This window comes from Emydura macquarii, unplaced genomic scaffold (genome assembly GCF_026122565.2).
Source record: "Emydura macquarii macquarii isolate MOO-44397 ecotype Brisbane River unplaced genomic scaffold, CSIRO-AGI_Emac_v2 contig_267, whole genome shotgun sequence".
Classification (NCBI taxonomy): domain Eukaryota; kingdom Metazoa; phylum Chordata; order Testudines; family Chelidae; genus Emydura; species Emydura macquarii.
This window is the reverse complement of record NW_027130404.1, coordinates 1359936-1387628: the sequence shown is the minus strand read 5'-3', so window position 1 is coordinate 1387628 and position 27693 is coordinate 1359936. Positions and strand designations below refer to the sequence as shown.

The 27693-nt window shown below is 41.5% G+C and overlaps 1 protein-coding gene across 1 annotated transcript; it reads left to right on the top strand.

Annotated features, from left to right (window-relative positions):
- The first annotated feature begins 669 nt into the window (after window positions 1-669).
- ANXA5 (annexin A5) lies at window positions 670-27693 on the top strand. Its single transcript, XM_067549457.1, has 13 exons — window positions 670-803; window positions 1098-1187; window positions 7072-7156; window positions 8355-8449; window positions 9875-9988; window positions 15132-15222; window positions 16328-16407; window positions 17054-17110; window positions 19393-19486; window positions 21472-21567; window positions 22485-22543; window positions 24869-24991; window positions 27114-27693. Exons 2-13 carry the CDS (start codon window positions 1179-1181, stop codon window positions 27174-27176), a joined length of 966 nt encoding a protein of 321 aa, XP_067405558.1. The 5' UTR covers window positions 670-803; window positions 1098-1178; the 3' UTR covers window positions 27177-27693.

Here is a 27693-nt window from a genome sequence, read left to right as displayed (position 1 = left end):
AAATATTTTTTTTTCATTTCTGCCCTTTTTTGCCCCCTTAGAAATGTAGGTGTGGACTACTCTGTGTTTTCTGGACAAGTATCAAGGCCACAAGACCCGTGCAGGGGAGGGAAAAGGTTTTTAGTCAGCCTCTTTAAAACTTAGTTTTGCTCGTCAATACACAGATGTTAAACAACACCAGGCAAACTGTGGGGAGAACATTTTGCTTTGTTAACTTGCCACCATCTCCTTTGCGTCAATGGCTGAAAAAAAACCCCTCTCCAGCCAGTCCGTGGCTTTCCCAACATCATTCAGGAGCAAAACCAGTGAAGAGTTGATAAAAACCAGTGAAGGCTTGATAGTCCTTAGATTTTTTTTTAATCCTCCCACCCCATCTCCCCTCACATGCTCTCAGCTGCTCAGGCCAGCAGCCTGCCTAAACTCAGTTCTTGCCCGTGTGCCTCCTCCTTTCGCTAACCCAGACAGGCGTGTGTGGCTAGTCAGTTTGGGGGGGGAATACTCTCGAGGCCCCGCTCTCTGCCTGGAGCCCAGCCTGGCTGAGTCTCTTTCAGGCAAGGGGATGGGATGATGCACAGAGAAACTGGGCTAGCAGCAGCAGCCAGCGCGCCCAGGGTGTTGGCTGCGAGCTCGGTTCCGGACTCCCGGAGGGGGGATGTGAGCAGCGGGCGTGGCTAACGTTGGAGGGGGGCAGAGCTGGTTTGCACGGGGCGGGTGCGGCTCTTCTTTTGTTCAGCAGCCACAGCGCTCCAGGTTCGCGTCTACACCCGGGAGCCAAGGCTGGGGACATCCGCTTGCCAGCGGCGGTGAGTAACGGGAGCGGTGATTACCGTGGGGCGAGGAGCAGCTGTAGGCTGCGTTGCAGCGGGCTGCGGGAGGGAGGCTGTGTCCGAGAGGTGCTAACGGGGCGGCCCTTCTGCGGGAGCGGGGCGTTGGCCCTGGCTTCCTTACTTCGTTTTCCCCAGTAGAAGAAACTCCAGCCTCCCAAAGTCACGTGTTTGTGGCTGGCCGAGCGGCTCCGGATTGGGAACAGAGCCGGGCCCTCCCAGCTGCTGTCCTCTTAGCCCCGGGCTCCAGCTAACTTCTCTTTCCTCCACCAGGGTGAACGCAGGGCGCGCACCGTCTCTCGTCCGTTCCAGGCTTTGCACACTCGCTTTCCTGCCCGCTGATCCTCAGGAGCCATGGCAAAGGTGAGTCACATTTACGTTGTGCTTTCTAAAGTCAAAAGCTTCTGCATTGCCGTGGTGACTGATTGTGCGTGGCAAACCCACGCTGGAGGGGCATTTGACCTACTCTGATGATTTATCCCGTTGCTTTAAATCCATTCTGGCTTCCCTTTTCTGGCTGGTGCTGCCTTCATTATTCCTCACAGCCCAGGCTTTCTGTTGCTGCTGCTGTTTTTAACCACAGCTCCACTTCGGTGTAGTGGAAATATGTTAAAAGTGCAGGAGTGAATGACGTGGGCTCTCTTCAAACTTCTCCAAAGGCTAAGGAACTTTCTTTCTTAAACTGTCGGGTTTTCTTCTTCTTTAAAAACCTTTTGGTCTATCTCTAATAAACCCACCCCAAAGATGCTGAAACAAGAACTAGGACAACTCATCATAGTCATGTGAGACAAACATCAGACTAACTTTTTCCTCCCAGTTTCGTTTAATTTAGCCAAGTTTTCTGTGCTACATATTTCTGTTTTGAGTGGGTGTAGCCTTTTTCCGCTGGAGTTAAGGCTACTTTTTTACTCTTTCCTGCCATTTAGTCTGTGTGGTGAAACTGCTCTTCAACACAGACTTTTGTTATGCTAAACTCTTTAGGCTGTTAATATGTTCTACAGCTTTTTCAGCCATTTTTTCCCCTCAAAATGTTTTTTATGCCTCTTCCAGTATCTTGTGTTTTACTTTGTTATTGGTCACTCATTTTCAGTGATTAGTTGTCTGTATAACGTTTTAGGCTAAACAGTTATAGTTGAAAAACAAACAAAACAATAACCTTACACAATCACATCAAACCTAAATATTCCACAATGTCTGAAAAGCCAAAAAACAAATTTAAAACTGCTGGTTCATAACTTTAGACTGTTTACATGAGTTATCAAATGTATGAGCACATTCAAAGTGTGCACTCTAATTAGTACAAAAATGTTTCTAGAAGTATTTAATTATGCATTCTTACATTAATGAAACTTCTAGCAATAGCTTTTAGCCTCAATGTACCTATTTAACAACCCTTAGTATTTAGGTAAATTATATTTAATTGAAATCATTACTGATTTAAACACTAATTCCCTAAACTTTACCTTTTTTAAACCAAGGGGATTGGATTGCTTTGGCTTTCATTTTCCTAGGAGTTTGGAATGGTTCCAAAGCTAATGGTAGTATAGTTAAGCACATGTGTAAACGTTTGTAGGCTTGGGGTTGTATACCCTGGACTTAAAAACATCACTAGCACCTGTATGGAACCTCACTGACTCTGTACAGAACCGCCTTTAGCCTTGGGACCACATTTTCTTCTTTCCCCTGTTTAAAAAGCCATGAGAGGCAATTCAGTTTTTTTAATTTAGCTTCCATTTGAAGTAGACTTTATTCTGCAATGCTCTAATAAATAGTAGTTCCACATGTGAAAATACTATGTACTATTTCAGTCTTTCAGACTGATTAACAGAGAGACTTAGGTGCTTATCTGCCTCTTTAGGTACCTAAGTCCAGCATTTAGACACCACTGATATTTGCAAAACCTCTACTCAGGTGCCACCTAACTGTAGAGACATTTACATTTCTGCATGGGGCATGTGAATAGGGTATGTGTACTCTGGGAACAAGTACTGGGTCAAACGTGGCTGGGGAGATAAGGTAGGGAAACCCCTAAGCTGAAAATCTCATCAGGGCTTTGGCATAAGCTAGGGCTCAGAGCTGTTCATTAACTGTGGGGAGGAGTCAGGATTTAGGTGGCTTTGCACATGTCTTGCAGGGAGATTTAGGCATATAGGGAATTTGAGCTACCTACCAGGTTAGTGACTGCTGAGTGGTGGTTTTGAAAACGTCGGTGTAGTAGCTTTGTAAATCTAGCCCTGAGATATGACCGTTGGGCAGGTCCTTGGTTGACGTAAATTATCATAGCTCTGTTTGAAGTAGTGGAGCTCTGACCATTTATATCAGCTGAAGATCTGCTCCTAGGTCTCTAAGGCCTGATCCAGCTCTTATTGAAGTCAAAGGGCATCTTGGACATCATTCCATGGGCATCAACAATACTAGACTGGACCTCTAGTTTTTACATGTTCATGTTGCTGTTTTTTCCCTCTCTCTGTGTTTATGTTGCTATGGAGGGCTGTATTTGGAAGTGTCTCAACTGCTTCTTTATAAATTTTAAGCTTTACTAAATGCAAAAACTTTAAATTGTCTTTTGATAATATAGCATCAGAACTTCATTTGTTCGAAACTCTAGCAATCCATATTAGGTTTGCATAGGGCTGTAGTTTTTTGTTTGAAGAAATCTTGAGCATCCATGTTCAGAGCTCAGAGAAGCTCCTGATTTCCCTAACCTTATGCCCTCGGGGCAGATCCGCAGCTTGTCAATTGTCCTAGTTCCACTGAAGTCCAGTTGTATAGATAATTGACTTCAATGAAGCTATGACAGTTCACACCAGCTGAGGGTCTGCCCCTCAGTCTTCAGTGTTCCATGTCTGTGGCCACCATCTTTCTCAGTGAGGGGAAGACTGACTGTTTCCATTTGGCACATCTCCAGTGCCCCTCCTTCACTAGCCAAAGGGAATCACTTTAGAGAAATGCAAAGCACTTCCTCCAGCCCCTGGCTTGAGTCCACTGCCACCATAGAGTTCTCAGCCCTTGCCTGCTGGCCTCAGGAGTGAGAAACCTGGACTGAAAATCCAAATTACGAATAGACTGCAGAAAAGGCTGTGTGTGGAAGATTTTAATATGGATTTTTTTAAGTCTAGCATGCTCACGTGAGCCTGTCACACCATAGTCAGATTGCTGGGTCATACTGAAGAGTTCTAAAAAGGTGAATGAGCAATGTTGTGTAACACAGGGCTGAAAACACATGAGTTCTGTTCTGCATTAGTGCTTGCACCAGTGCTGGAAAATAGGTACAAAACTTCCTACTGCAGATGCAACTTCTAAGACTAGTATAAGTAAGCTACGTGGAAGGGTAAACCTGCTCCTGTCTAAAAGGAGTTATGTGGAAGGGTTCATTTTATAAGTCCAATACATACATACTGTGGCAGTTTAGGCTGTAGCCACTTTGCTTCACAGTGGAAAGTCTAGTATGAAAATGAACCCTAATACCCAGAATGGTTTTTTAGCTCACATCTGTGCCAAAAAATGTCAGGAATCTTTGCGCAACCTCAGTAAACATAACAGCGAGAGTCCTGTGGCACCTTAAAGACTAACACATTTATTTGGGCATAAGCTTTCGTGGGCAGAAACCCACTTCGCTGGATGCATCATGCATGTGTCATGGGTTTCTGCCTACGAAAGCTTATGCCCAAATAAATGTGTTAGTCTTTAAGGTGCCACAGGACTCTCGCTGTTTTGCTAAAAACAGACTAACACAGCTACCCCTCTGGAACTCAGTAAACATAGAGGCTTTCTACGATATGGTTTGCAAGTGAGAATTATGAAAGATTTGCTTTAGTTAACACAACTGAAAAGTGGTGATGGAGAGAGTGACTTTTGATCAAAGATATTTAGTATCGTTATGTGTAACTCAGCTAAAAGATGACAAAGGAACTTAGGATCATTGAAAGGAGGTTGAGGAATTGTTCAGGGTGACTCCCTTTAGGTTTTCTTTTGCTCATCTAATTATACATCAGGCTAGAAATAGGACACCACTTTCTAAATGTGAGGCCTAATGGACTACACTGAAAAAGCTTGTTTGAAATGAAAAAATAAAATGTGTAAGGGAAGTATCTCATCCCTCAAGTATGCAGTGAACTGAAGAAACGTTATATTGCTGCTATTAAACAAAGTGATACTGTGTATGTTTAAATGCTGATATGATACTGGTTATATCTGTTTACCCTAGTGCTTCTCAAAGTATGAGATGAAATCAACTTGAGACACATGGCAATGCTCCCACTGGGGCATGATGCAAATTTGGCTTGAGAAACTTAATTACTTCCAGTGTGCATTGATGCTGGTTACTCAGCTCACCTGCCAGTTCTACGCTTTCTCCTTTCCATTCTAGCTGATTTCTCTCTCTCCCTCCAGTGCAAAATCATTTCCACCAACTTGTAACAATAGCACTGTGTAATTGAAATTGCTGAGCTGAGGACAGGACTTCCTCTTGGAGGCCAGACGGCTTCATATCTTGTAAAAATATGTTTGATGAGAAATAAATAAATTATTTTCTGTGTTTCTCCAGTAATTTTGTGTCCTTGTTGGTATTTTGAACTGTACCTGAATGTTGTTTGACATTTTTTGGGGGGAAGAATATTCAGCTGATATACAGAAAGCTTCTTGACAACAGACTTAGCTAAAATAGGAGGCATAGGATTTGGTATAAGAAGCCATGTCTTTGAGAAGGCCCTGGGATTATTCAATACACTGCTGCAGGTTATTTGAAATGAAAATCTAGAATAAGGGCAACCTAAATTCTTGCCCTGATAGTAAAAGTCTTATAAAATTTAATTGAAAATGTACAGTATTTTTATACGTGTTTTTTAAAGCATCTTATGGCGGTTAATAGAGGATTATATCCCTACTATGGAAACCTAGAAGATAATTGTTCTGGCAGATTTAAAAAACAGGCATAGAAAGTCTCTCTCTTTCTATTAAATTGGTTTTCAGAGGAAATTCTAGAGATTCCTTTTGGTTTTATCCACTTTCAGGGCCCTTTATAGCTCTACCCTTCTCTACTTACTAATTCCTGTTTCTTACATCTATCCACCACCTCTGCTCTGCCAACAATACCACTCTCGACCGTCCACTTCTCCAACAAATATCTTTGTGCATTCTTCCACTCTATGCCTTATACATGGAACATCATTGTTGTGCTGATTGCTGCCTTTCTGCTGTGATACCTACAAGAAATCTCACCCGTGAATGATGACTAGACTTGGGGGGAAAAAGAAAAAAGTATATGTAGATTGCATTTGCTCTGGTGCTTCCCTCTCTCCCATCCTTAGTATATCACTTGTCTTAAAATTGTAAGATTTTGGGAGCAGGAATTTTATCTACCTAGCATGATGGGGCCTTGCTCTGCAGTGTTTAGAGGGGCCAATCAGAGATATAACTACTGCATAATAACTCCCATTAAGCTCTATGGGACTTTTCCATAAGGGTGGCTAATTCTCATGTATTTTTTTCTAAAAAAGGCCTTCTGAAGGTGATGTACAATGGAAACAGGGTGTAATCGTGTGTGTGTGCGCGTGTGTGCTCATGTGCTGACCCCTTCATTATTATGTTGTCACCTATGTTTCCTATTAATTGTGACCTACTTCTGACCAAATTTAGCTGGGCCATTCAATAATTAAAAGGGGTTCATGTCTAAGGAAGTAAAGTTGAAAACCATTGTAGAGTTTAAAGTGTCACACTTTTTTTTTCAGAAGAGTAACATCAAACTTCTTAAAATGTGGTGCGGTGTGACAGATCCATAACATCCTTTTCTCTAAATAAGTGATGTACCTCTTGTGTTCTATGTCTGGAGTCTATTCTTTTAAAGCTGCCCAAGAGTCCCTAGGGATCTGTGTACAACTCTTCCTAGGACATGTCCTGTATGTAAATGTAAAGCCCCAAATGGTATGGTTTGTTATAGGTGCCATGCTGCTGTGTTGCTTTAAGCTTCTAATGTTTAAGGCCCTGGTCTTGCAAGCTACCTTTATGCAAATGGACCCATGCCCCTGGTAGCTCCTGTATACACTGAACTGAATACACGTTAGCACCTTTCTAGTAAGTATTGTATTTAGACATGATAGCAGGAACTGGTTTAAACAAATTTTTTGCTAGAAAAGTGCTAATATTCAGATCTCCGTCCCAACTCACAGCTTGGATCCTAAAAGCAGACATGCAGTGGACTATTTAAATAAGCTGATACCTGCTGCTTCATGGCATTTTTCTTTTTTAGTTCTCAAGCGGCACGGTGAAGGACTTTGCTGGTTTTGATGCCAGAGCTGATGCTGAGACTCTCCGTAAGGCAATGAAAGGATTGGGTAAGAATTATGTATATGACAGCTCAGAGGGAGTTGTTCCCATCAGCTAGGGAAGCTCTTCATTGTCATTTTCTGACACAGTGCAATGGCTATATCTGAAGTTTTACGCTGGCTAAAGCAAACAAAGAAAAGAGATTTTTATTTTTTACATGTGCTCATAGTGTTATAATCCCATCACAAGAGTCAAGGTTTGTTCCTGTTCTGGTTCTGCCACTCAAGAGAATACACCCCTGGCCTGGCCCAGGGAGATATGGGAGGTGCAAGCCACTTCCCTTATTCAAAGCTGCTGCCCTAGTTTGCATCCCCTACTCCCTTGGTCTCTGTGAGGCCAGCAGCAGGAGGGAATCGGGAGGTGTAGGGAGTGCTCTTGTTACACTTCTGCCACTATAATCCACCCTTTTCCTCCTCTGGCCGGACCTCTACATCAGGAGTTTTTGTGAGGGTAACGTGGAGCTGGAATAACCAGCTCTGGGTATTATGGAGAGGCGCCTTTCCTGGTGCTATTGTTTGGGGATACTTAGCCCAGTCCTATGGTCCCTTTGCATCAGTATAACTAGAACAAAGGGCTGGTAGGACTATATGAATCTAGCCCTCTCTGAGCTTGGGTAGGCGTGGGTATGCTCTCTGTACCTGAGTTGATCCATGTAGGACCACACCGTGTTGCCCCTTCTCATGCTGCATCATTAATTTAAATGGGAATAGTAACTGCTCAGTGTGAATAAGGGCTTTGCAATCTGGTGCACATAAAGTAAGAACAGGATATCTGTACCCTATCAGGGTTAATGGGCTAGAGGCATCCTTGGTGTTAACTCCAGGGGTATGTTTAGCCTGAAGTAAATCACTTTGAGAGTCACCGATGAGAGGTTTTATAGAAGTACTGTACAAAGTATGATTAATTTCCATAGCTGCTGCCTTTCATATTGGGAGCTGTGCCTGCAGTGGTTTCCTGCCTGAGAGCAGCATGTTAGAAGTCCATCCATTTTATTGTCATAGCAGTGCGTCTGAATCTAATGCATGGCTTGAGGTGTACTGAAATTTTCATCAGTGTGGCTATTTAACTAAACGGCTGTCTGCTTTTTATCTTTGACTTGATGACTCTTCTTAACGTTTGAGCCCTTTCAAAGTTCACACCATTCGTTCTTTAGAAAAATTTTTATAATTGTTCATGTTCTTTCCCCCCCTCTTCAAAAAACGTCAGGTACCGATGAAGAGGCCATCATGAAGATCCTTACAGCCAGAAGCAACGCTCAACGCCAGCAAATTGCAGCTGCTTTTAAAACCTTATTTGGCAGGGTAAGAAGAGGAAGAAAGTACTTTTAAAATCAGCTGAGTGGAACACTAAAATTGTGAGGCACACTCCACTGTCCATCACTCTCTTGTAGAATGTTCATTTAACGAGGAGCTGTGGTTCTGTTGTTTGCCTGACTTCTTCTTTGTAAAAAATTCTTAATCACCAATGATTCCATTTAGATTATCACACAGACGTTACATTCTCTAGTCCAAAGAGCTTTTTTCACTTTCCTGTCACTCTTTGTACGCTTCAAGGACTGATCCTCATTCCTGATATGCAGAGACTATACAAGTATTTCGATGCCACAGGTGATTCTTGAACTAGTGGGAAAAGTGATAATGTGATGACAGAATTTTCTAGTGCCTTTATTTCTGTCACATTTTGTAACTATCAAAAAGAGAGAGTAAACCCTCGTTTGTTGGTGGATGGATAGAAGTGTATATAAGAGAAACACGAACAACTAATTTCCTTATCCTATCACTGTTGGATAAAGTGCACCTCTCCTTAAATCTTCTGTCTGTCCGACCTTTATTTCAAATAGCAAGTGCAGTCAGAGAATACAGTTTTGTTTTGTTTTTTAACTCGCTCCCCGCCACTTGTAGCTAAACAAAATAAAAAAAGCACTATGATTGCTACGAGTCATACTAAACTCTATTTCTTCCCAAATAATTAGAATAGTTAGCAGGTAAGATGCTAAAGAAATTAAGAATACAAGTGTGCATTATGGGTAACAAGGATAAATAAATGTTCAAGCATTCTAAAAATCAAAAGCTTGTACTAGGAAAAACCTGTACACAAGTAATGAAACAAACAGAACTGGTGGTGATTCAGTAGAAGGGATTGTGGGGCTAATTTTCAAAGGTGCTGAGCACTGTGATTCCCTTTGACTTCAGTTGAAGTTATGGGTGCTTGATACAGAAAATCTGGCCCTTTTGGGGAGTAGGGTGGAGGTTCTCCAAATCTAGAGGGATATTTTCAAAACTATCTAGGGGATTTAGACTCAGCGTTGAAAATCTCAGCCTTTTTTCTTATCTTCAATATGAGTAAGATAGTTGAAGGGGTGTGTGTGTGGACATTTAACTGTTAAAACCAGTATTTTTTAATATGTAAAAATCTCCTCCATTTGCTGAAGTTGTATTAGTTCCTTCCTTTTATCCTGTTAGTATTCTGGTTTTGCTTTAAACTAATAATTTTACTCCTCAAATGAGCTTCACCAAAGTATTTTCTTTAACCCACAGACCAAAATGTGTGACTGTATTACAAAATGCCTATGCATTGTCTACCTCACTTTAGATTTTTAGCTACACTTTCCCCACTGGATTTTCCCTGTTTCAAAAAACATAGCAATGGCTCAGCAATATGCTAGTTTGCATACCATTTGAAATGGCTTCCTTACTAATTGTAGCACTGTTTATTCTGTGAGTTAGGATCTTGTAGATGACTTGAAATCAGAACTGACTGGCAAATTTGAAACCCTGATGGTGGCTTTGATGAGACCAGCACGACTTTTTGATGCCTATGAACTGAAGCATGCCCTTAAGGTAAAATGAGTGGGAGAAAATGAAAATATTGAATGGAATATTTCTTGCTTCAATCTTGTTGCTTTAAAAATTATTCTGCTTCCTTTCTTTAAGTTAGAGATTTCATATTAATGTTAATAACACATGCTATACTGATTACATTCATGTTTCTAACTTTGATTTTCAGGACTTGACTTAATTTCTTCTTATTCACCTGAATAATAGCAGTAGGTTAGAAATCAAGAATTACAGAAATTTCAGTGTTTTCAAAGAAAAGCTTATTTTCTGTTAAAAGAACAGTGTCTGTGGAGTTGGGCATTAAGAAGTATGTACCTTGAGACTTGTCTCACTTAGTAGCACTTAATATCAGTGTAGTGGGGTTTTTTGTTTAAAAAAACTACTCTGCTGCATCATTCAATATAAAATTATTGTGCATCACACAGAAAAGACAGTTCCAGAGGGGTAGCCGTGTTAGTCTGTATACAGCAAAAACAACCAGAGTTCTGTGGCACTTTAAAGACTAACAAATTTAATTTTTGTAGGCATAAGCTTTTGTGAAACTCAGCTCACTTTGTCAGATGCAGAGGTAGAATGATACAGTTAATAGGAAAAATAGATATACAAGTGCATAGAGAACAATGGGGGAGGTGGATGAAAGCCGGGTACTTGAGGGCTAATGACAGTCATTGATTAGGCGGTGAGACTGGGTGAGCAAAGCAATTACCTCTTTTAATGAGAGAGCCATTCCTCTGCCATGTACATTGGCCACACTGGACTATCACTACGCAAAAGGATAAATGGACACAAATCAGACATAAAAAATAACATCCATAAACCAGTGGGAGAACACTTTAATCTCCCAGAACACACTGTCACTGACCTGAAAGTCGCCGTACTTCTCCAAAAAAACTCCAAAAACAGACTTCAAAGAGAAACTGCTGAGTTAGAAATGATCTACAAACTTGACACATTCAAACTGGGTTTAAACAGAGATCTGGAATGGCTCTCCCATTACAAGAGGTAATTGCTTTGCTCACCCAGTCTCACCTCCTAATCAATGACTGTCATTAGCCCTCAAGTACCCGGCTTTCATCCACCTCCCCCATTGTTCTCTATGCACTTGTATATCTATTTTTCCTATTAACTGTATCATTCTACCTCTGCATCTGACGAAGTGAGCAGAGTCTCACGAAAGCTTATGCCTACAAAAATTAAATTTGTTAGTCTTTAAAGTGCCACAGAACTCTCGTTATTTTTACAGAAAAGACAGTTTACTCATATTATAATAGGAAATGTAAGGTTCACAGATTGTCCATGGTTGTTGATAAAGGTTAGTGCAATGGTTTCCAAATGTCTGTTGTTGACCCCTCTTGAAGATAGATATCCTCTTGTGCACAAATATGCTGTCAGTTGTGGTTGATATTTGGTTTTATCCCTTCATTGGGTATCTTTGTTACTTACTTACTTTTCCCTGTATAGGTCTGCACTAATCTCTCCAGGCCACTCTAGTTTGATCATGTTCACCTCCATATCACCCCCTCCATTTTTAATATTTTCCAAAAGTTTAACAATGGGTAAATTTACACCAGAGAGAGTGATGAAGCTGTACCTTGAGCAGAATTGGGTTAGTCAGTGATGTGCTCTTGTAAATTGGTGCTCTAAGTTAAAATGTATGGGCAGATATTTATACTTTTTGAATCAGGTCTAAAAATTTACTATTAATACATAAGAAGAATTAAACTCCTGTAAGTTTGTAACCATTCTCTTTTTGGCTAAATGCATTACTCCCTTTTTAGGGAAAAAACAAGCAGATAGTACTGGTTTTCTATTTTACCTATCTAGTACTAGAGTTTAAACATGATATTCGGTGTGACTTCTTTTCTGAGGCAGTGTGGCTATTTGTCCCTGACATTATCAATCTTGAAGGCCAGAGGATAAAAAATCGATGTCTCTGAATTGTTTGTAGAACTTACTTGTTAAACCAGAGAACATTGAACTTGACATGGTACTATCTAGTGCTTGGCCAAGTGACCTGGATGTGTAAACTCCCAAGACCTCTGTCAACATACTTGTTAATAGGTTAGTTATGTAAACTGTTTTTCCAAGGACCTTCCTGCAGAGCATAGTATCCTATCCAAAATTGACAGAGCCAGACGGGTACTCAGAAGTCACCTGCTACAAGACAGACCCAACAAAGAAAACAACAGAACACCACTGGCCATCACCTACAGCCCCCAGCTAAAATCTCTCCAACACATCATTAAGGATCTACAACCTATCCTAGAAGATGATTCCTCACTCGCTAAAGCCGTGGGAGGCAGGCCTATCCTTGCTTACAGACAGACCTCCAACCTGAAGCAAATACTCACCAGCAACCGTACACCATACAACAACACTAACCCAGGAACCTATCCCTGCAACAAACCCCGTTGCCAGCTCTGCCCGCACATTGACTCTGGTGACACCATCACAGGTCCTAACCGCATCAGCCACACCATCAGGAGCTCATTCACCTGCACACCTATTATTGTAATATATGCCATCATGTGCCAGCAATGCCCCTCTGCCATGTACATTGGCTAAACCGGACTGTCACTATGCAAAAGAATAAATGGACAGAAATCAGACATAAAAAATTGAATATCCATAAACCAGTAGGAGAGCACTTCAATCTCCCAGGACACTCTGTAGCTGACTTGAAAGTTGCCATTCTTCAGCAAAAAAAAACTTCAAAAACAGACTTCAGAGAGAAACTGCAGAACTGGAACTGATATGCAAACTTGACACAATCAGACTGGGTCTGATTAGGGACTTGGAATGGTACTTCTTGTAATGAGATAAATTGTCACTGTTCACACATTCTCACCTTCTAATCAACGGTTGTGAATAGGTCTCATTTAACTTTGTTAGCACTTGCCCTCCCCATTGTTAGGTTTCTTACCCTTGGGGGGGAGGGGGGGAAGATGTATGTGTACACATACACACACACCTCTTATCTGTGATTTCCACTTCATGCATCTGATGAAGTGGGTTGCAGCCCACGAAAGTTTATGCCCGCAGAAATTTGTTAGTCTTTAAGGTGCCATAGGACTCTCGTTGTTTTGCGGTATACAGACGAACATGGCTACCCCTCTGGAACTTTTAACCAAATATTGACTTTGGAGTCTGGGATTCTTTTTAACTTCTCTAAAATAATATTTGGAGAGGGAAGGAGAAATGACATTGAACATAGAAACAAGAAGATGCCTAGCTGAGAAGATGCAAAAAAACCCTGTGCACTCCTCCTCTTCAGTTGGTTCAAAAATAAAAAGCAAAGAAAAATTGGCAGACCTGAGAGTTGTAGGAGAGCAGGGATGAATAGCGAAGCAAGATTTATTTTTCTTTTCCCTCTAACACTCAACATTAAAATAGAATAAATAATATTGAACAAAGCTGGTGAGACTCTTAACATTCTTTTCTCTTTTAAAAAAAAAAAAAAAAGAAAGAAAGAAAATGGGCTAGATTCACAAAAGGATTTAGTTGCCTAACTTCCATTTTAGGTGCCTAAATCCCAGAATCAGGCCTCACTGGGATTCACAAAAGGCCCACTCGGATGCTGCCAAGACCTGTGGGCACCTAAGCTTGTTCAGCATCTACATTTTTGCAGTAAAAGTTCCCTCAGCACCTATATTTCTACTTGTGAGCGTACCCACTGCTGCCTCACGGTAGGCATCTGGAGCCTAAGCTCCAGTGCTGTGCAAAAGCTGGGGGAAGATAGGTACCCCTTCGCTTTCCTTGGCTGCAGGGCCTGATCTGGTAAGCATGCTCAGAGCTCACCTATGGGATTAGGCCCTCAGAAGTGAGCTCACAAAATGGCCAGAGGAGTGAGGGGGAGGAGGAAGGGGAGGACTTTCCTTTATAACCTTTAGCCCAGTGGTTAGAACACTTACCTGAGATGTGGGAGACCCTGAGTCAAGTCCCCTATCTGCCTAATGAGGAGAAAAGGATTTGAAGTCTCAGGTGAGAACCCTAACCACTGGCCTGTAGATTATTCTGATGGAGGACCCTCAGTCTCGTCTGTTGAAGCTATGGATAAGTAAATAAAGATGATGAGGGGGTGGGTGGGAAGGGAGAATGTACAGTCCTGAAAATGACTCTGTAGCCTGGTGCATAGGGCATCCATGTGGGAGGTGGGAGATTGAGGATCCAGTACCCCTGCTCCAATGAATGTTTTTATTTATTCACAGCAGCACACTTCAACAGGAGAGACTGAGGGAGCCCAACAGCAGAATATCCCATAGCTCACTGGTGAGGGCACTCACCTGAGAGGTGGCAGATCCCTGTTCAGATCCCTTCTGCCCCTCAGGTGGTGGAGGGACTTGAACCGGAGGTCTCTCACATCCCAGGTAAATCCTTACCACAGGGCTAGAGATTATAAGGAAACTCCTCCTTGCGAAAACAGTGTAGGTGTCTAATGCCAAGAGAGGGTTTGCAGGTAAGACTGCCATGCAGAGAGAGGTGCTTCCCTGTAGCCCAGACTTAGGTGTAGAACCCAGAGTGAGGTGGGGATTAGGACCCAATTCTCATCTTGGCATCTCCTTGCCTTGGGCTAAGGTGCCTTGGTTGCTTAGGCAGGGAGCTGCTGGCTTTTGTGCATTCCAGTCTGGGGCGCCTCCTTGCCCATTCATTGTACAGGGAGCTAAGGCACCTAAATCAGGTTTTGCAAATCACAGTGATCTTTGTAGGTGGCTAAAAGTTAGGCATGGTGATACTCAGTGTTGCCACGCCTAGATTCCTTTGTCAACCTACCTGTATGTGTTTGGAAACTGATGGTGCATAACCCGATGGACTTTTGTTTCTGGATATATTTATAAGTAATTTTATGAATTGGATTGTCTCATTTCAAAGGAGTTGTAAATGCCTGCTGGGCCTTATTCTAAGCTCACTGAAGTCATAGAAGCCTTTCCGGTGTTTTCATTGAGCTTTGAATCAGGCCCCATGTTATCAGACCTTGAAAACTGAACTTTTTTTTTCAAATAGAAACGTACGCAACCGATAGTAGAAAACAGTATGGCCCCCCCACCCCAAAGTCTGTAAGATGGAACACTGTTGTTGAGTTTATTGAAAAAAATAATGATCTTTCTCTCACTGTATCGATTGCTCTGTATTTGTGCTCTTAATGCAGGGAGCAGGGACCAACGAGAAAGTGCTGACTGAAATTCTTGCCTCCAGAACACTTACAGAGCTGCGGAATGTAAAACAAGTTTATCTGGAAGGTAAAGTTGAGTCAAAGTTGAAAACGTGTCCTCTCTTTATCCCTCCTAATATTTTTAATGTTTGTGTTAAACACTGTGTACTTGAGAGCTGAGGGAAAAACTGAGGATTGGGCGAAGGGTGCAAAATGAAGACTGACAATTAGAATTTTATTCTGCTGGGTTGGGGACTTCTGCAATGCCTGAGGCTAATGCTGAGATGCAGCTGTAAAGTCTAACCTTTCTTAGCCCAATCGTAGTTGGGAAGTAGTGTTTAGTATTTTTCCTTATATTATTGGATTTCACTTAAATTTGGCACTTTTCTGTTGATTTTATTCACTCTAAAGGGGTGGTTCTAATAATGGGGGAAGGAGGAAATTGGCATCATATATCAAACTGAAACTGTTATCTAACATCAACTGTTGATTATTAAGACTTTTGCTTCTTCCCTGAGCACCATTCAGGATTCTCTTTTCTTTTGAGCAATCCAAGGCTACTCATGCTAAAGCCAATGCGACTCTTCCTCCGTGCTGGGTATATGTTTCTAGGGGTGGGATGGGCTGCCTAGAGTATAGCAGCCCCAATAAGAGTGATGGGTCTTTTCCCATCTCCAAATGGCTCTTCCTTTGGTTCACAGGGACTAAACCTTTCCCTCCATGGTTACAGGGACTTCCTAAAAACAAAGGCAACTAGCTAAATTAATTATGTATGCATACAGGCTCCTGCGCTAGAGGGAACTTTTCACATTTGAACAAGACCTCAGGATCCTTGATTGTACTTAGTGCAAAATTCTTCACTACTGTTTGCTCGCGGAGCCTGCCTTGACTTTAGTAATGGGAACAGAGCCTGGGTCTGACTTTGGGTTATACTTTGTTTAGTGATCTCATGCTGATATAAGGCCAGATTCTACCTTTTGCCTCCTCTTTGCCATGCCATTGGGTTATGCAGATATAAATGAAGGCAGAAAATGGCCCTGAGCCTATAAGGCTGCTTGAGGCTGATCAGACAAATGATGATAATCAGACTAGGTGAGCCTTCAGCCTCCTCTGCCTGTTGGAGACTAGTGAGAGCATCACTTCTTTCCATTAGAAAGAGCTGAGAAATTGTGTAAGGTGGTGTTCTCTTGCAGAATATGAATCCAATTTAGAAGATCATATCACAGGGGATACATCAGGTTTCTATCAGAGGATGCTAGTAGTCCTTGTTCAGGTAAGTCGTCATTTTTGTATGTGCATGAGCGTCTGTGGGATTGGGGTATTAGACTGCAGAATTCAGGACAGTGTTAGCTTATTTCACTACCGATTAAGGATAACTCAAAATCTATATCTGTTTTACAAAGAGGCTACTGTTTGAATTATTTTCGTGTGCTTCTGGACATAAATCTAGGAGATGGGTACAATATTTGTTGATTGGTTACTCCACCCTGGGAGTTGGTGTACATTAGAGCTGTGTGGAGGGGCTGTAGCAGGGTGCAGGTCTGATTCTTCCGAGTGGATTGGAAGTTATCATGGTTCAGTTTTAGGATCCAGTTCTGCTCTAATACACCCAGTGACAGGTGTAACTCCCAGTTTGTAATGGTATAATTGAGAAGCTGTTAGATAACAGAGAGCTTGCTACATAAATTTTTGCTTTTAATTGGGCAGAGTATGTAATTCACCATGCTGTGTGCTAGCATTTTATTGCCGAGGGTTAGGGAAATAAGACTGTGGAAAAACATAAATTGCTGATTATTTGGCGTTTAATTTCATGCTAAGTATATTGACCCACATTGTTTTGGACTAAACCTGTCAGTGTAACACTCTATTTTTTTTTTTTATTATTATTTATTTTTTTTTTTTTAACGGATTATTTTTAGGCTAATCGAGACCCTGAAGGGAGAATTGATGAGAGTCAGATTGAGCAAGATGCTCAGGTAAGTGATTTTTTTTTCTTAGTGTGTTTCGGCTCATCTTTATACTAGTTAATATAAAAACAAAATGGGTGCACAAGTGGGACCCAGATGTGGGAAATACTTGGTTATGGAAATGATTGTTGCTTCCTTTCTTTTGTAAGTGATATGAAAACAGAGGTAGTGCAAGCTGCAACACTGAGATTCAGATTTCAAGCACACACAAGTCTTAGGACTCTCTTCCCCTCTGTTTCTCCCATCCCCTCCCCCCTTAGTTTTACCTGTTAATAAATGAGATGCTTAATAGTATGGCAATGAGAGCATTATAAATGCCTGAGAGAGATGGAGATTTCCAACACTTGGATGTTCAGGTGTATGCAGATGACAGTTTGGGGGCATTCAGGTTAATTCATTAAAATCTGATGGTCTGACTAAGGCCCACTTCTATACGAAAGACTTGTGTAGGACCTGTAATATAGACTACATAATGAAACGTTCATATTACTCATGTTTAGGGATGACTCAAAAGAAGGTGGAGTTCTTAAAAGAGAAAGTGACCCAAATATGTTGTTTTATTGTAACCACATGGGAGTTCCACAGCTGCCATCACAGATATGACTGTCTGAAGAATTTTCCAGGGAATCAAATGCTGCTACTGTTACATTTTCCATAGCTCTGCCTCCAACTCTTAGAACTGCACTTCAAACCGGAAAAGGAGGAGTAGGAGCAAAAAGATAATTGAAATGGCATCTCTTAGGAGCTCAGACTGGCGTTGTTAATCATAATAATGGTCAAATTGCAGCTGTTTGATTGCAGAGTTCATTTAATGCATGTTGCATCTTGGCTGTTTCAAATAGCTTTGGGCTGAAAACTTTCTCATCCAGGTTTTGGGCCTAGATGAATGAAAATAAAGATTATTCAGAAAAGGAGACAAGAAGGGAAAGTAAAGTACAAGATCAATAAAATACATTTTCTTGCTAGAGGTCTGGTACAAGATTAATAGAGGCATTGGCAAAATATACTTGTAATATATGTGCTTCCATTCTGTTGCTACCTCTGATGTGGAGCTGTAGAAATCCAGAAAGCTTTCATCTCCATATACTGAGCTTCAAAATCAGCCCTGCGGAAATCAGAGATTGGCAGTTAGTCTAGTTAATGATACAAGTAACTGCGTCCCTATCTACAGAAACTTGTTGTCAGGGTTTGTCTCTAAATGGATTAATTTAGCCAAGGCAAGTAGAAAACTTCTAGCCTCAGTACACAGAATTCTGTTGGTCTCACTAACTGAGGCTAGGCCAGCAGCTATGCAGACTTTTCTAGACACCCAAAACTACAGTTTTAAGTAAATCTAAAACTAAACTAAGTGTAATGTTTTCTGTACGCATAGTGCCGAGCACAACGGGGACCTAGTCCATGACTGGGGGTCTGAGGTGCTACCACAATACAAATTGTGGGCTAGGAGCCAGGGATTAGGAGCTGTGGTTTGATGCACTGGACTCTGCTCTGGAGAGATGGGTCTAGATCATAAATTAGGTCAAGAATGTAACACAGGCAGAGGAAAAATATGGGCGCTTGCTAAATTTACACCAAGGAACCTGCTTGTGTGTGCTTTAGATTTGCATTGGAAAGTTGAGGAAAAACATGCAAACACGTGGGTCTGGCATGTGTGGCTGTGGTATGTGTATATTTTGAGGGTGCTCAGTGAAGTGCTGCATTTTAAGTTTTGTTAAATGCTAGCTTCCTAGCCAGAGCAGCAGTCTAGCCTTCTGCTACTATATGCATCTTACCCTTGTTAACACCTTCAATGAATTGCTATTTTGTAAAGTTTACTGAATATGGTGCCGTGTGGAAATTGGGTCAGTCAAAAGGAGACCTTTATTGCATAAGGGCTGAAGGCTGAACGTGGGTCTTTTAAATATATCTTTTGGGGAAATGTTTCTAAAACATGTGCTGGGAGTGTACCTCCTGTACAGTAATAGTCCTGCTTCATATAAACATGTGCCGGGCATCTCAGAGCATAAACAAGTTAATGAGGATGGAACATCACTCAGATGGCAAAACTAAAACTAAAAAAGAGAGAGGAGGGGGCAATGGAGGATGATGGCAAGAAATAGCTGTAGCGATGATGGAGCCTTGGAATGCATTTTGATATGGCTTGTCCAATTTTTCCTTTTTTGGGGGGAGGGGCACATATCACTCACATTTCCTCCCCTCCAACTGCAATTGTCATGGAGCATAGAGTTCTTCAAATGAGTGTGTGAAGAAATAACTAACTTTTTGTTTTGGTTTCTTGAAATTTATAACAGGTCTTGTTTAAGGCTGGGGAGCTGAAATGGGGAACAGATGAAGAAAAGTTCATCACCATCTTGGGGACTCGAAGTGTTTCTCATCTAAGGAAGGGTAGGTAAAGTGGTGCGAGTAGAACTGAAAACCCAGAATCTCAGCTGTGCCCAATATGTGATGACTGCAGCCCATAGGGGAGGAGCCGTGAAGGAACTGTTTCTGGCTCCCTGATCTTGTGGATGGTTTTATGCTTCTGTGACCCACTATCCTTTACCAGGGCCCAAGCATAATTTTTTTAGGTCCAGTACAAACTTGTAACACGGGCCCCCTCCCATACACATACCCATGGAGGTTGCAGTCTGGGCTGGGTCACCCAGGGCCTCGGGGCCCTGGTAAAGTGTACCCTTTTCCCCCCCATGTGGGGGCCTTTCCCTTTACACCACTCCTACCTCTGCCTTAAGGGACTTCTTTTTGTGTCCTCTAAATAGTTTCCTTTAGAAAGTAGCAGCGAAAAGCTCCAGTTCGAGGAGGGGTGTGTAGATCTGAGGGGACAGCTGGAGTGTGTCTGTGTATGTGCTATTAGTTTTGCTTGAAAATGAGCATAGTACAATGTGTGTTGCCCATTTTCCCTAATGAGTCATTATGTGACTGGATCCAGCTGTAAATGAGATAAGCTGTTCTGTGGGATAAAGGGCAATTTAATGTATTTGCTTCCCTCCCTCCACTGTAGTTTCCTCTTCCCCCCCTGTCCAGCCTTCTGGGTATATTATGTCTGTGTTACCAAACTCTGATGCAGAAGGATGTGCAAATTAAGATGGCGAAGCACTTTTGAATGGAAGGTTTTGTTTGATCATTCTTCTGTGTTCACAGAATTTGCCAAACTAATGGAATTTTGTGAACCCCTTCTAAATTAAGACCGGTTTTTGTTGTTTATATAGCATCCCAAATTGTAATAAGCACTTTAGAAATGTTTAATTTGAATGGTGCTCCAGTGGTACTTCTCGTATGCTTGGAGTTAAACACATGTGTAATAGGCAGAATACAGACAATTTCAGAGGGAAATACAAAATGAAATGTTCTTCATTTACAGCCTTGCCTGGCTACCACTTTGCTACTTATTGTTTCTTACTCCCTAGCCTGTTTTCACTTCTGTTGTCTTTAACTTTTTCTTACTCTTTCTCTCCTTAGGGATGAGTCACATCTAGAAAGCAAAACAACCTTTGACTCTTTCTAGCTAACAGGAAGCCTGTGCTAGGTGTGGGGATTAAAAAGGATCTATGTGGACCAGCCACTGAAGGAGAACTTTGCCATTGGTTTACACTATTTGCAAGGCAGCAGTAGATCAGGGATCTTCTGTTCTATCCCTGGCTTTGAGGTGGGAGTCAGGATAATAACCAAATGCACCAGCCTGCACATATTTGACACATTCAATCTGAAAGGCAGAGTGGCAGGGTGAATACAATTTGTCTGCCATATTAGAGATCTGCGTTCTATTCCCAGCTCTATGATAACTTCTGAACTTGTGCAATCTCATTGTTAGTTTGTTTGTAAGGTAGTGGTGGCTTGACTGCTTTCAAGGCACTGGCATATGAGGCCTTGGCCGATGATATGGGCTGTGACGTATTCTGAAATATAAACAGCGGTCAGTAGAGATGAGACCAGAACTCCTGAATTTCTAGCTTCCAGCTCAGCCTAGCAGAAGGTGCACTATTGGGTAGTTGGATGGAGGGGCTGTCTCACATCTGTGGAAAGTTGTCAGATTTGGTGGTGCAGGCAGCCTGATTGGTTGAGTTTAAATACAGAATGTTCCACATAATCCAGTATAGATTAATTTTGTTAGGGAGGTGAGGTAGTTGGTCTCTCTAAGATGATGTCATCATTATTCTCCCATTCTCCTCCCTGAAAAATTGTATTCTACAGTTACAGTTTGCAAGGAAAAAGATATTTAAAATAAGGAAGGGGGAAGAGTGTCTGGAGAATGGGGCATGAGCAGTGGATAATATTCAGTGCTTGGATGAAAATGGCATGCAGTAAGCGGGGGATAGTGGGAGAAGTAATGTTTACATACATGTCATTAGTATGTACTTGTCCTTGTTTTCCAGTATTTGACAAATACATGACTATCTCTGGCTTTCAAATCGAAGAAACCATTGACCGTGAAACCTCTGGGGATCTGGAGAAGCTGCTTCTGGCAATTGGTAATTAACAACTGTACGACAGATATACCATTTGTAGAAGCTTTAACATGAGCTCTGCAAAGATGACATGGCATTTCCTTAAAAGGAATTGAAAGAGTGCTGAGTAACCTGATCAACAGCTTGAGTGAAGTTGACACCTGTATTCTCTAATCCATGACCTAAATTCTAAAATCTCCAGTAGCACAAGGGACGAAGTTACTTTATTTATTTATTGTTGCCATCCTGACTTAGTGTAAATCCAGCTGAACTGGAATTTAGTAAAGTTATTTAAATTGTCTAGGATGCAGGAATTCGAGAAATGGTCTCATTTAGTCTGTCCCAGGTTAAGAAAGGTTATTCTGATTGTTGATTGTAAAGCGTGGCTTTGGTCGAAAAGTGACTGTAAAAATGCAAACCCACTTACAAAATAAGTAACTCATTTGGAATCTTATTTTGCATGTCGGTAAATATGCTTTTCCTCTAGTTATCAGCTATGGGAGAATGTTCAGCCACATGCATCATCAAAAGCACTGTTAACTAATATCTAATTGTGGGATCAAATTCTGCCTTCATTTGCTTGTGCTAGCGTATTGAAGATAATGTGTTGGCACATTTGTAACTGAGGGTGGAATTTGGCTTGCAGGATCGATACTGCTGATGAAATACACATTCTACCTTTCAGATCCCAAGAAGGACTAGCAGAAAAATATTTAGGTGTAAACTGATCATTTTTGTTTGTGAGTCAGTGAGCGCACACACAAACCCACACAAATGAAACAGAGAGATGTTGGAAAGAGAGTGGACACACTTGAGAAAGTTCTACCCCAGAGCTTAAACTTGTATTCACTGTGTAATTTGAAAGTCAAAATATTTTACCTCCCCTCAAGTTGTTAACATATGTTCCATATAAACTGATTATTAATAATTCATTTTCTCAGTGAAATGTGTCCGAAGTGTACCTGGTTATTTTGCTGAATCTCTCTTTTATGCCATGAAGGTAAGTACTTATTGTCCACATGACCTTTTTTCCCTCCACGTAACACCCCCCTCTCTCTCTTCCCTTCCCCTTTCACTCTTTGTACTCTTAAAAAAAGAGAGACACCATCTTAAATTCACCCAAATTTTGCCAGGCTGTGACTAGTTTGTATAAAATCGACAATATTACAGGCACTAGAATCTTCAATATGGAAACACTACCTGGAGAGGCTACATATATATCCCAGTATGCAATGCTCCATCTTACTCTCAGGAGCCTTCTGCTGGCCTGAAAATGGAGCACCTTCTGCTGGATGCTGTAATTTCTGCAGGTGACCGATAAATTTTGAAAAGGAGAATGACCAAAGGCTATGTTCTGAAATCTGCAGACCTCAATCTGGCTACCTCTTTTTTAAGATAACTATTTATAGACACAAGTCCCAACTTTATAAGGTAAAATTCTAGTTCCTCATTAAACTGTTTATTGAAATCCCATTCCATTTTAGAGAAGAAAAGAGGAGTTGCCAAAAAGACTCAAACACCAATCTGACTTTACTGAGTCCTTCATTTCTCCACTTCCCCCCACCCTTCCCTCTTAGCGACACATGCATACTCCCCTTTAGGCTTCTTTTTCTAGGAGGTGTATTTGTATTGTGAGTTAGTTAACATGAGTTAAAATCCTAGTGAAGACAATGGGCTATTGGTAGTTTTCATGTGAGTTAGCAGGTTAACGTCTAGGCTCCTCCATAGGTTTTTTCCTTAGTGAAGACAAGGTCTTAGTCTAAAATGGGTTTATCAAGAAGCAAAATATATTAATAAAATGTCAGCATGAGTAATTACTTGGAGGAAATCATGAAGTGATATCTAGCTTTTTAAAGAAGAGTTGTTCTATTGCCCTTATAAAAAAGCCCTATAAAATGTAAATGCGATGAAAATATAGGGTTGCATAAAAATGTAATAAAACTCTGAAGAAATACTCTAAAAATCCATAGAATTTAAGAGAAAACCTTTCTATCGGTGTATTGAACCATATAGAAAGTTTTTTTTAATTTTATATTAAAATCTGTAGACCCTAGCCATAAGGCGAACACTTTCTCATAACTTCAGCATAAAATTTTTTGATTGTGGTTTTAAAAAAAAAAAGTGGGTTTTTTTGGTTCCTGGCATAATTTGAGAGTGGCCTTCGGTCATCCATCTAAAGCATTCAAATCTGTACCATGGAAAACACTCATCACAACCAAAAGTTTAAGGATTGACTAGATATGGAGAATAGGGACTAGAGATAAGGGTAGGGGCTCACCTGGGAGCTTGTTGAGGGATAGTGGTGGAACCATGTGTAGAACCTTGCATTGCCACTGCCTGTGGTGAACCTGACTCGTTGATCAGTAGGGGGTTAGGGACTTCAAGGCTATCAATCTGGCACCAGTCACCAGTGCTAAAACTCACTAAGGGTATGTCTGCACAGCAAAATCTATGCATGAACTAGCCTGTTTAAGCTAGCCTGAATCCAGCTAGCTCAGTAGCAGTAGCAGTGAAGACAGAGCAGTGCATGCTTCAGCGCTGGTAATACAAACCTGGCATGGGCCCTAGGTACGTGCTCAGCTCACTAGTCTGCTGTGAAGCCTATGCTGTCTTCGTTGTTCTTGTTATGAATGCTAGCTGGAGTCAAGCTAGCTTGGGTAGGCTTGCCTTGCACAGATTTGGCTATGTAGACATATCTCAACGCTTTCTTTCAAAGCAACAAATGCCCGTCTGAACAGAGTACATGCAGAGTTGCACTAAATTTTCCACAATCTCCATTCATAGGAGCAGTCAGATAATTTTCAAAATGGTTATTTCTACCAGTGACTCAGACTTATACAGCAAGTCACATGCCTTGATTAGTCACCGCTGTGCTTTGTGCACCAGCTGTCAGTGAAACAGTCAATGTGATGCTGCTCATGCGCATAGCATACAAATACCATACTGTTTGATTTTTGGAGCTGGATCATCTCCATTGGTTTGGGTACTTATGGCCTGAAGCTACAAGATAGTGAGCGTGAACTGAGAGGTTCTGAGCATCCTCAACTTCACAGATGTTCAGGGCACAGAGCTCTTCATAACATCAGTCCTTTACTTCACATTGCAATTTGAATATTTTATGATCAAGTACAAAACATTTTGTGCTAATAAGGTAGAAATACAATGCAGTGGTTCTTTGAGGCTCCATATATATTCTCACCGTATATTGAATGTATTTACCGGTTATAACCACACTATACAAGGCTCTCCAACTTTTTCTAGATCAAGATACCTGCTCAGCATAAAAAGATGCTTTAAAATAATAATTAAATATCTTTTAAACTAGGGAGCTGGCACTGATGATGATACTTTGATCAGAATCATCGTTTCGAGGAGTGAAATTGATCTGCTGGACATTAGACATGAATTCAGAAAGAATTTTGCAAAATCTTTGCATCATATGATTCAGGTACAATCTCTTAAATCCAGTTCACTAATAAAGAAATATTTGGGTGAAAATAGTATTTATGGCTGATGGAAGACTTTTTCTTTAGGGCCTATGTAGTGTAGGTAAAATTTGAAAACAGTGATGGATGAATTTTTGTGAAGGGCTTAAATACCAGAGTAGCTTGAAAGGGCGATATTTCCTAAAAGAGAGAACTTCAGATTTCCTTTCAAATGTATGGTAGTGGGGTAGACTTGATCATTTTCCTTTCCTGCCTTTTTACACTTCCCTTTCTGGTCTGGGCTCCTTTCTTTTCATTTTCTGTGTCTTAGAGGTGCTGTCTGCTGCAGAAGGAAATGGACTGGGATTGTAATCCTGCATGCGATTCTGCTCCATTTTTTCCCCCTATTGTGCAAGCAGTTTTGTGCAATGGAACTGGACTGCAATTACAATCTAGTCTTCCTTTACACCAGCGGTTCTCAACCGGTGGTACGCCGAAGAAGGCTGGGTGGTACGCGAGCCATACGGCGCCGCTGCCGGAAGTGCCCTCCCACCCACCCTCGCGAAACTCTGCCCCCGAAAAGGGGCAAACGGCGGAAGGGTTTCGCCGGAGGGCATTGTTTCCCCTGATTTAACCCACCACCGCTGAAAGTCCCTCCCCCACGCCGCGAAACCCTGCCGCTGCTGTAAGTCGTGTATGTCCCCCTCCCACCGCTGCTGCCGCCACGAAACCCTGCTGCCGCCGAAAGTCCCCCCCGCCCCTTTTTTTCCCCGAGTGGTACTTGGGTCAGGTACAGTCAGGTCGAGTGGTACTTGACCTGACTGTACCTGACCCGAGTGGTACTCGGGGGGAAAAAAAAGGTTGAGAATCGCTGCTTTACACCATTATCAAAGGGAAAATTTCATTGCAGAGACAAAGGCAGAGACATAATAATTTAAGTGGGAGGGAAGGGAGTTGGTAGGAAAATCAGATATTGCAGGATTTCCATGGGTTTTTTTTTTCATTAAAAGCTGTTTAATATGAGCCATAACTCTTTTCCATAGCACATATTTGAAGAAATATTCTTCATATAGTATTGTCTCTATTTTCATTCCTTATTCAGTTCTGTTTATACACTGTAATCCTTCAGTTTTGCTCTGTCAAATTGCTTTTGAAGTTACCATGTGGGGCCAGGCTCTGTTCCTTGGAGTCAGTGGCAGTACTTCCCATTTGACTGCCATGGGAGTAGGACTGGACCCCTGCTAAGATATTGGAGGTGACCTCTAATATGAAAAAGGTTTTAATCTGTACTGCTTTGGGTTGGGATGGTTTTCCCTTGGTTGGTTGGTTTACACATGGAAGAAATGAGTTTGTAACTTGCAGTAAATGGCCCAGCTCCAGTATTGCCATTTAAAGTCTTTCAGGAATTTTTATTCTTTAAACGAGAAGTCTGGATGTTAAAAATAACGTATTAATCACTGAGAAACTCCTTGTGTCATTCCTGAGCAGATAGTCATACAGTTGGATTTCCTGTGGTGGAAACTCTCTCATTTGTTGGAGTATTTCCTGGGTTTGACTTATTTATTTATTTATTTTAACTTTTTTTATGGTTGTGACTCAGTGACTAAGGCCTCATCTACATTACAGAGGTTTGTCGACACAAGTTATACCAGCGTACAGCCACTGCTGTAATTAAACCACTGTTGCATGTCCTCCCAATGCTCTTTGGGTCAGTGTAGTGCATTACAGAGTGCGTTTTGCTGCCAATAGCTGGCATGCTCAGTTGGGCAGTAGCTGTGTGAGCCTTCCACGCAGAACAATTTCAAAATTTCCTGGGGCTTTGAAATGGGAGGGATGCATGCCTGTGTAGCTGGAATGCAAGGCAGTGCAGCAGAGTTCAAAACAGAGAGCAGGGCGTGGGCATTGTGGGATAGCTCCTGAAGCCCAGTTATGCATTGCAGGGGCTACACTGATGTTTTGTCGCTCTAATTTTGCTGCAAAAAGCTCTATGCCTCTCGTCGAGGCGGTTTTGTCGCCAAAGCAGGGGAGTTTTGTCAGCAGGGGGAGCACTGCAGTGTGCACACCACCATTTTGTCACCAAAAGCTGACTTTTGTCGACCAAACTCTGTCGTGTAGAGTAGCCCTAATCCTATATTTCGTTCACAGAAAGATACATCTGGGGACTATAGGAAAGCACTCTTGCTCCTCTGCGGTGGAGAGGATGAATAACGCGGTCAGTGACATGAAGGATTCAGACCTGCTCCCGCCTTGCCGCGCCTCAGTTAGCATGTCTAGCTATGTTTTGCATGTTAGTGCTTAATAGCCGCTTACATTCACATGAGCATCCAAATGGTTAAAAGTACCAGATGAGCATCTTGTTATTGAAGTGATACAGTCTGTCTTCCTATTGGCATGCAAGGAGAAGTCTGTCCATCCCAATCTCCAGGAATTTATGAAGTGCCTCTTATGGCTATGCAAGTGTCCTCTTCATAGGAGATCGGCACTAAGCCAAGAATCTAATTATTTTTTAGATTCTAAAATGAATTGAAAGAAAATGTAGTCTTAAAGGACATTTTAAAAAAAAGGTTAATGGTAACTCATTATATTTCCATTAAAATATTAAGGTAGCTTTAAAGTTGTGATCCAAGGGAAATTATCCTTCATGTATAAGAATATATTTGGTGTTATTAGAATGAATCTGTTATCAATGGAAATGTAAAGTACCAATAAACTGTTCCTTCCCCAA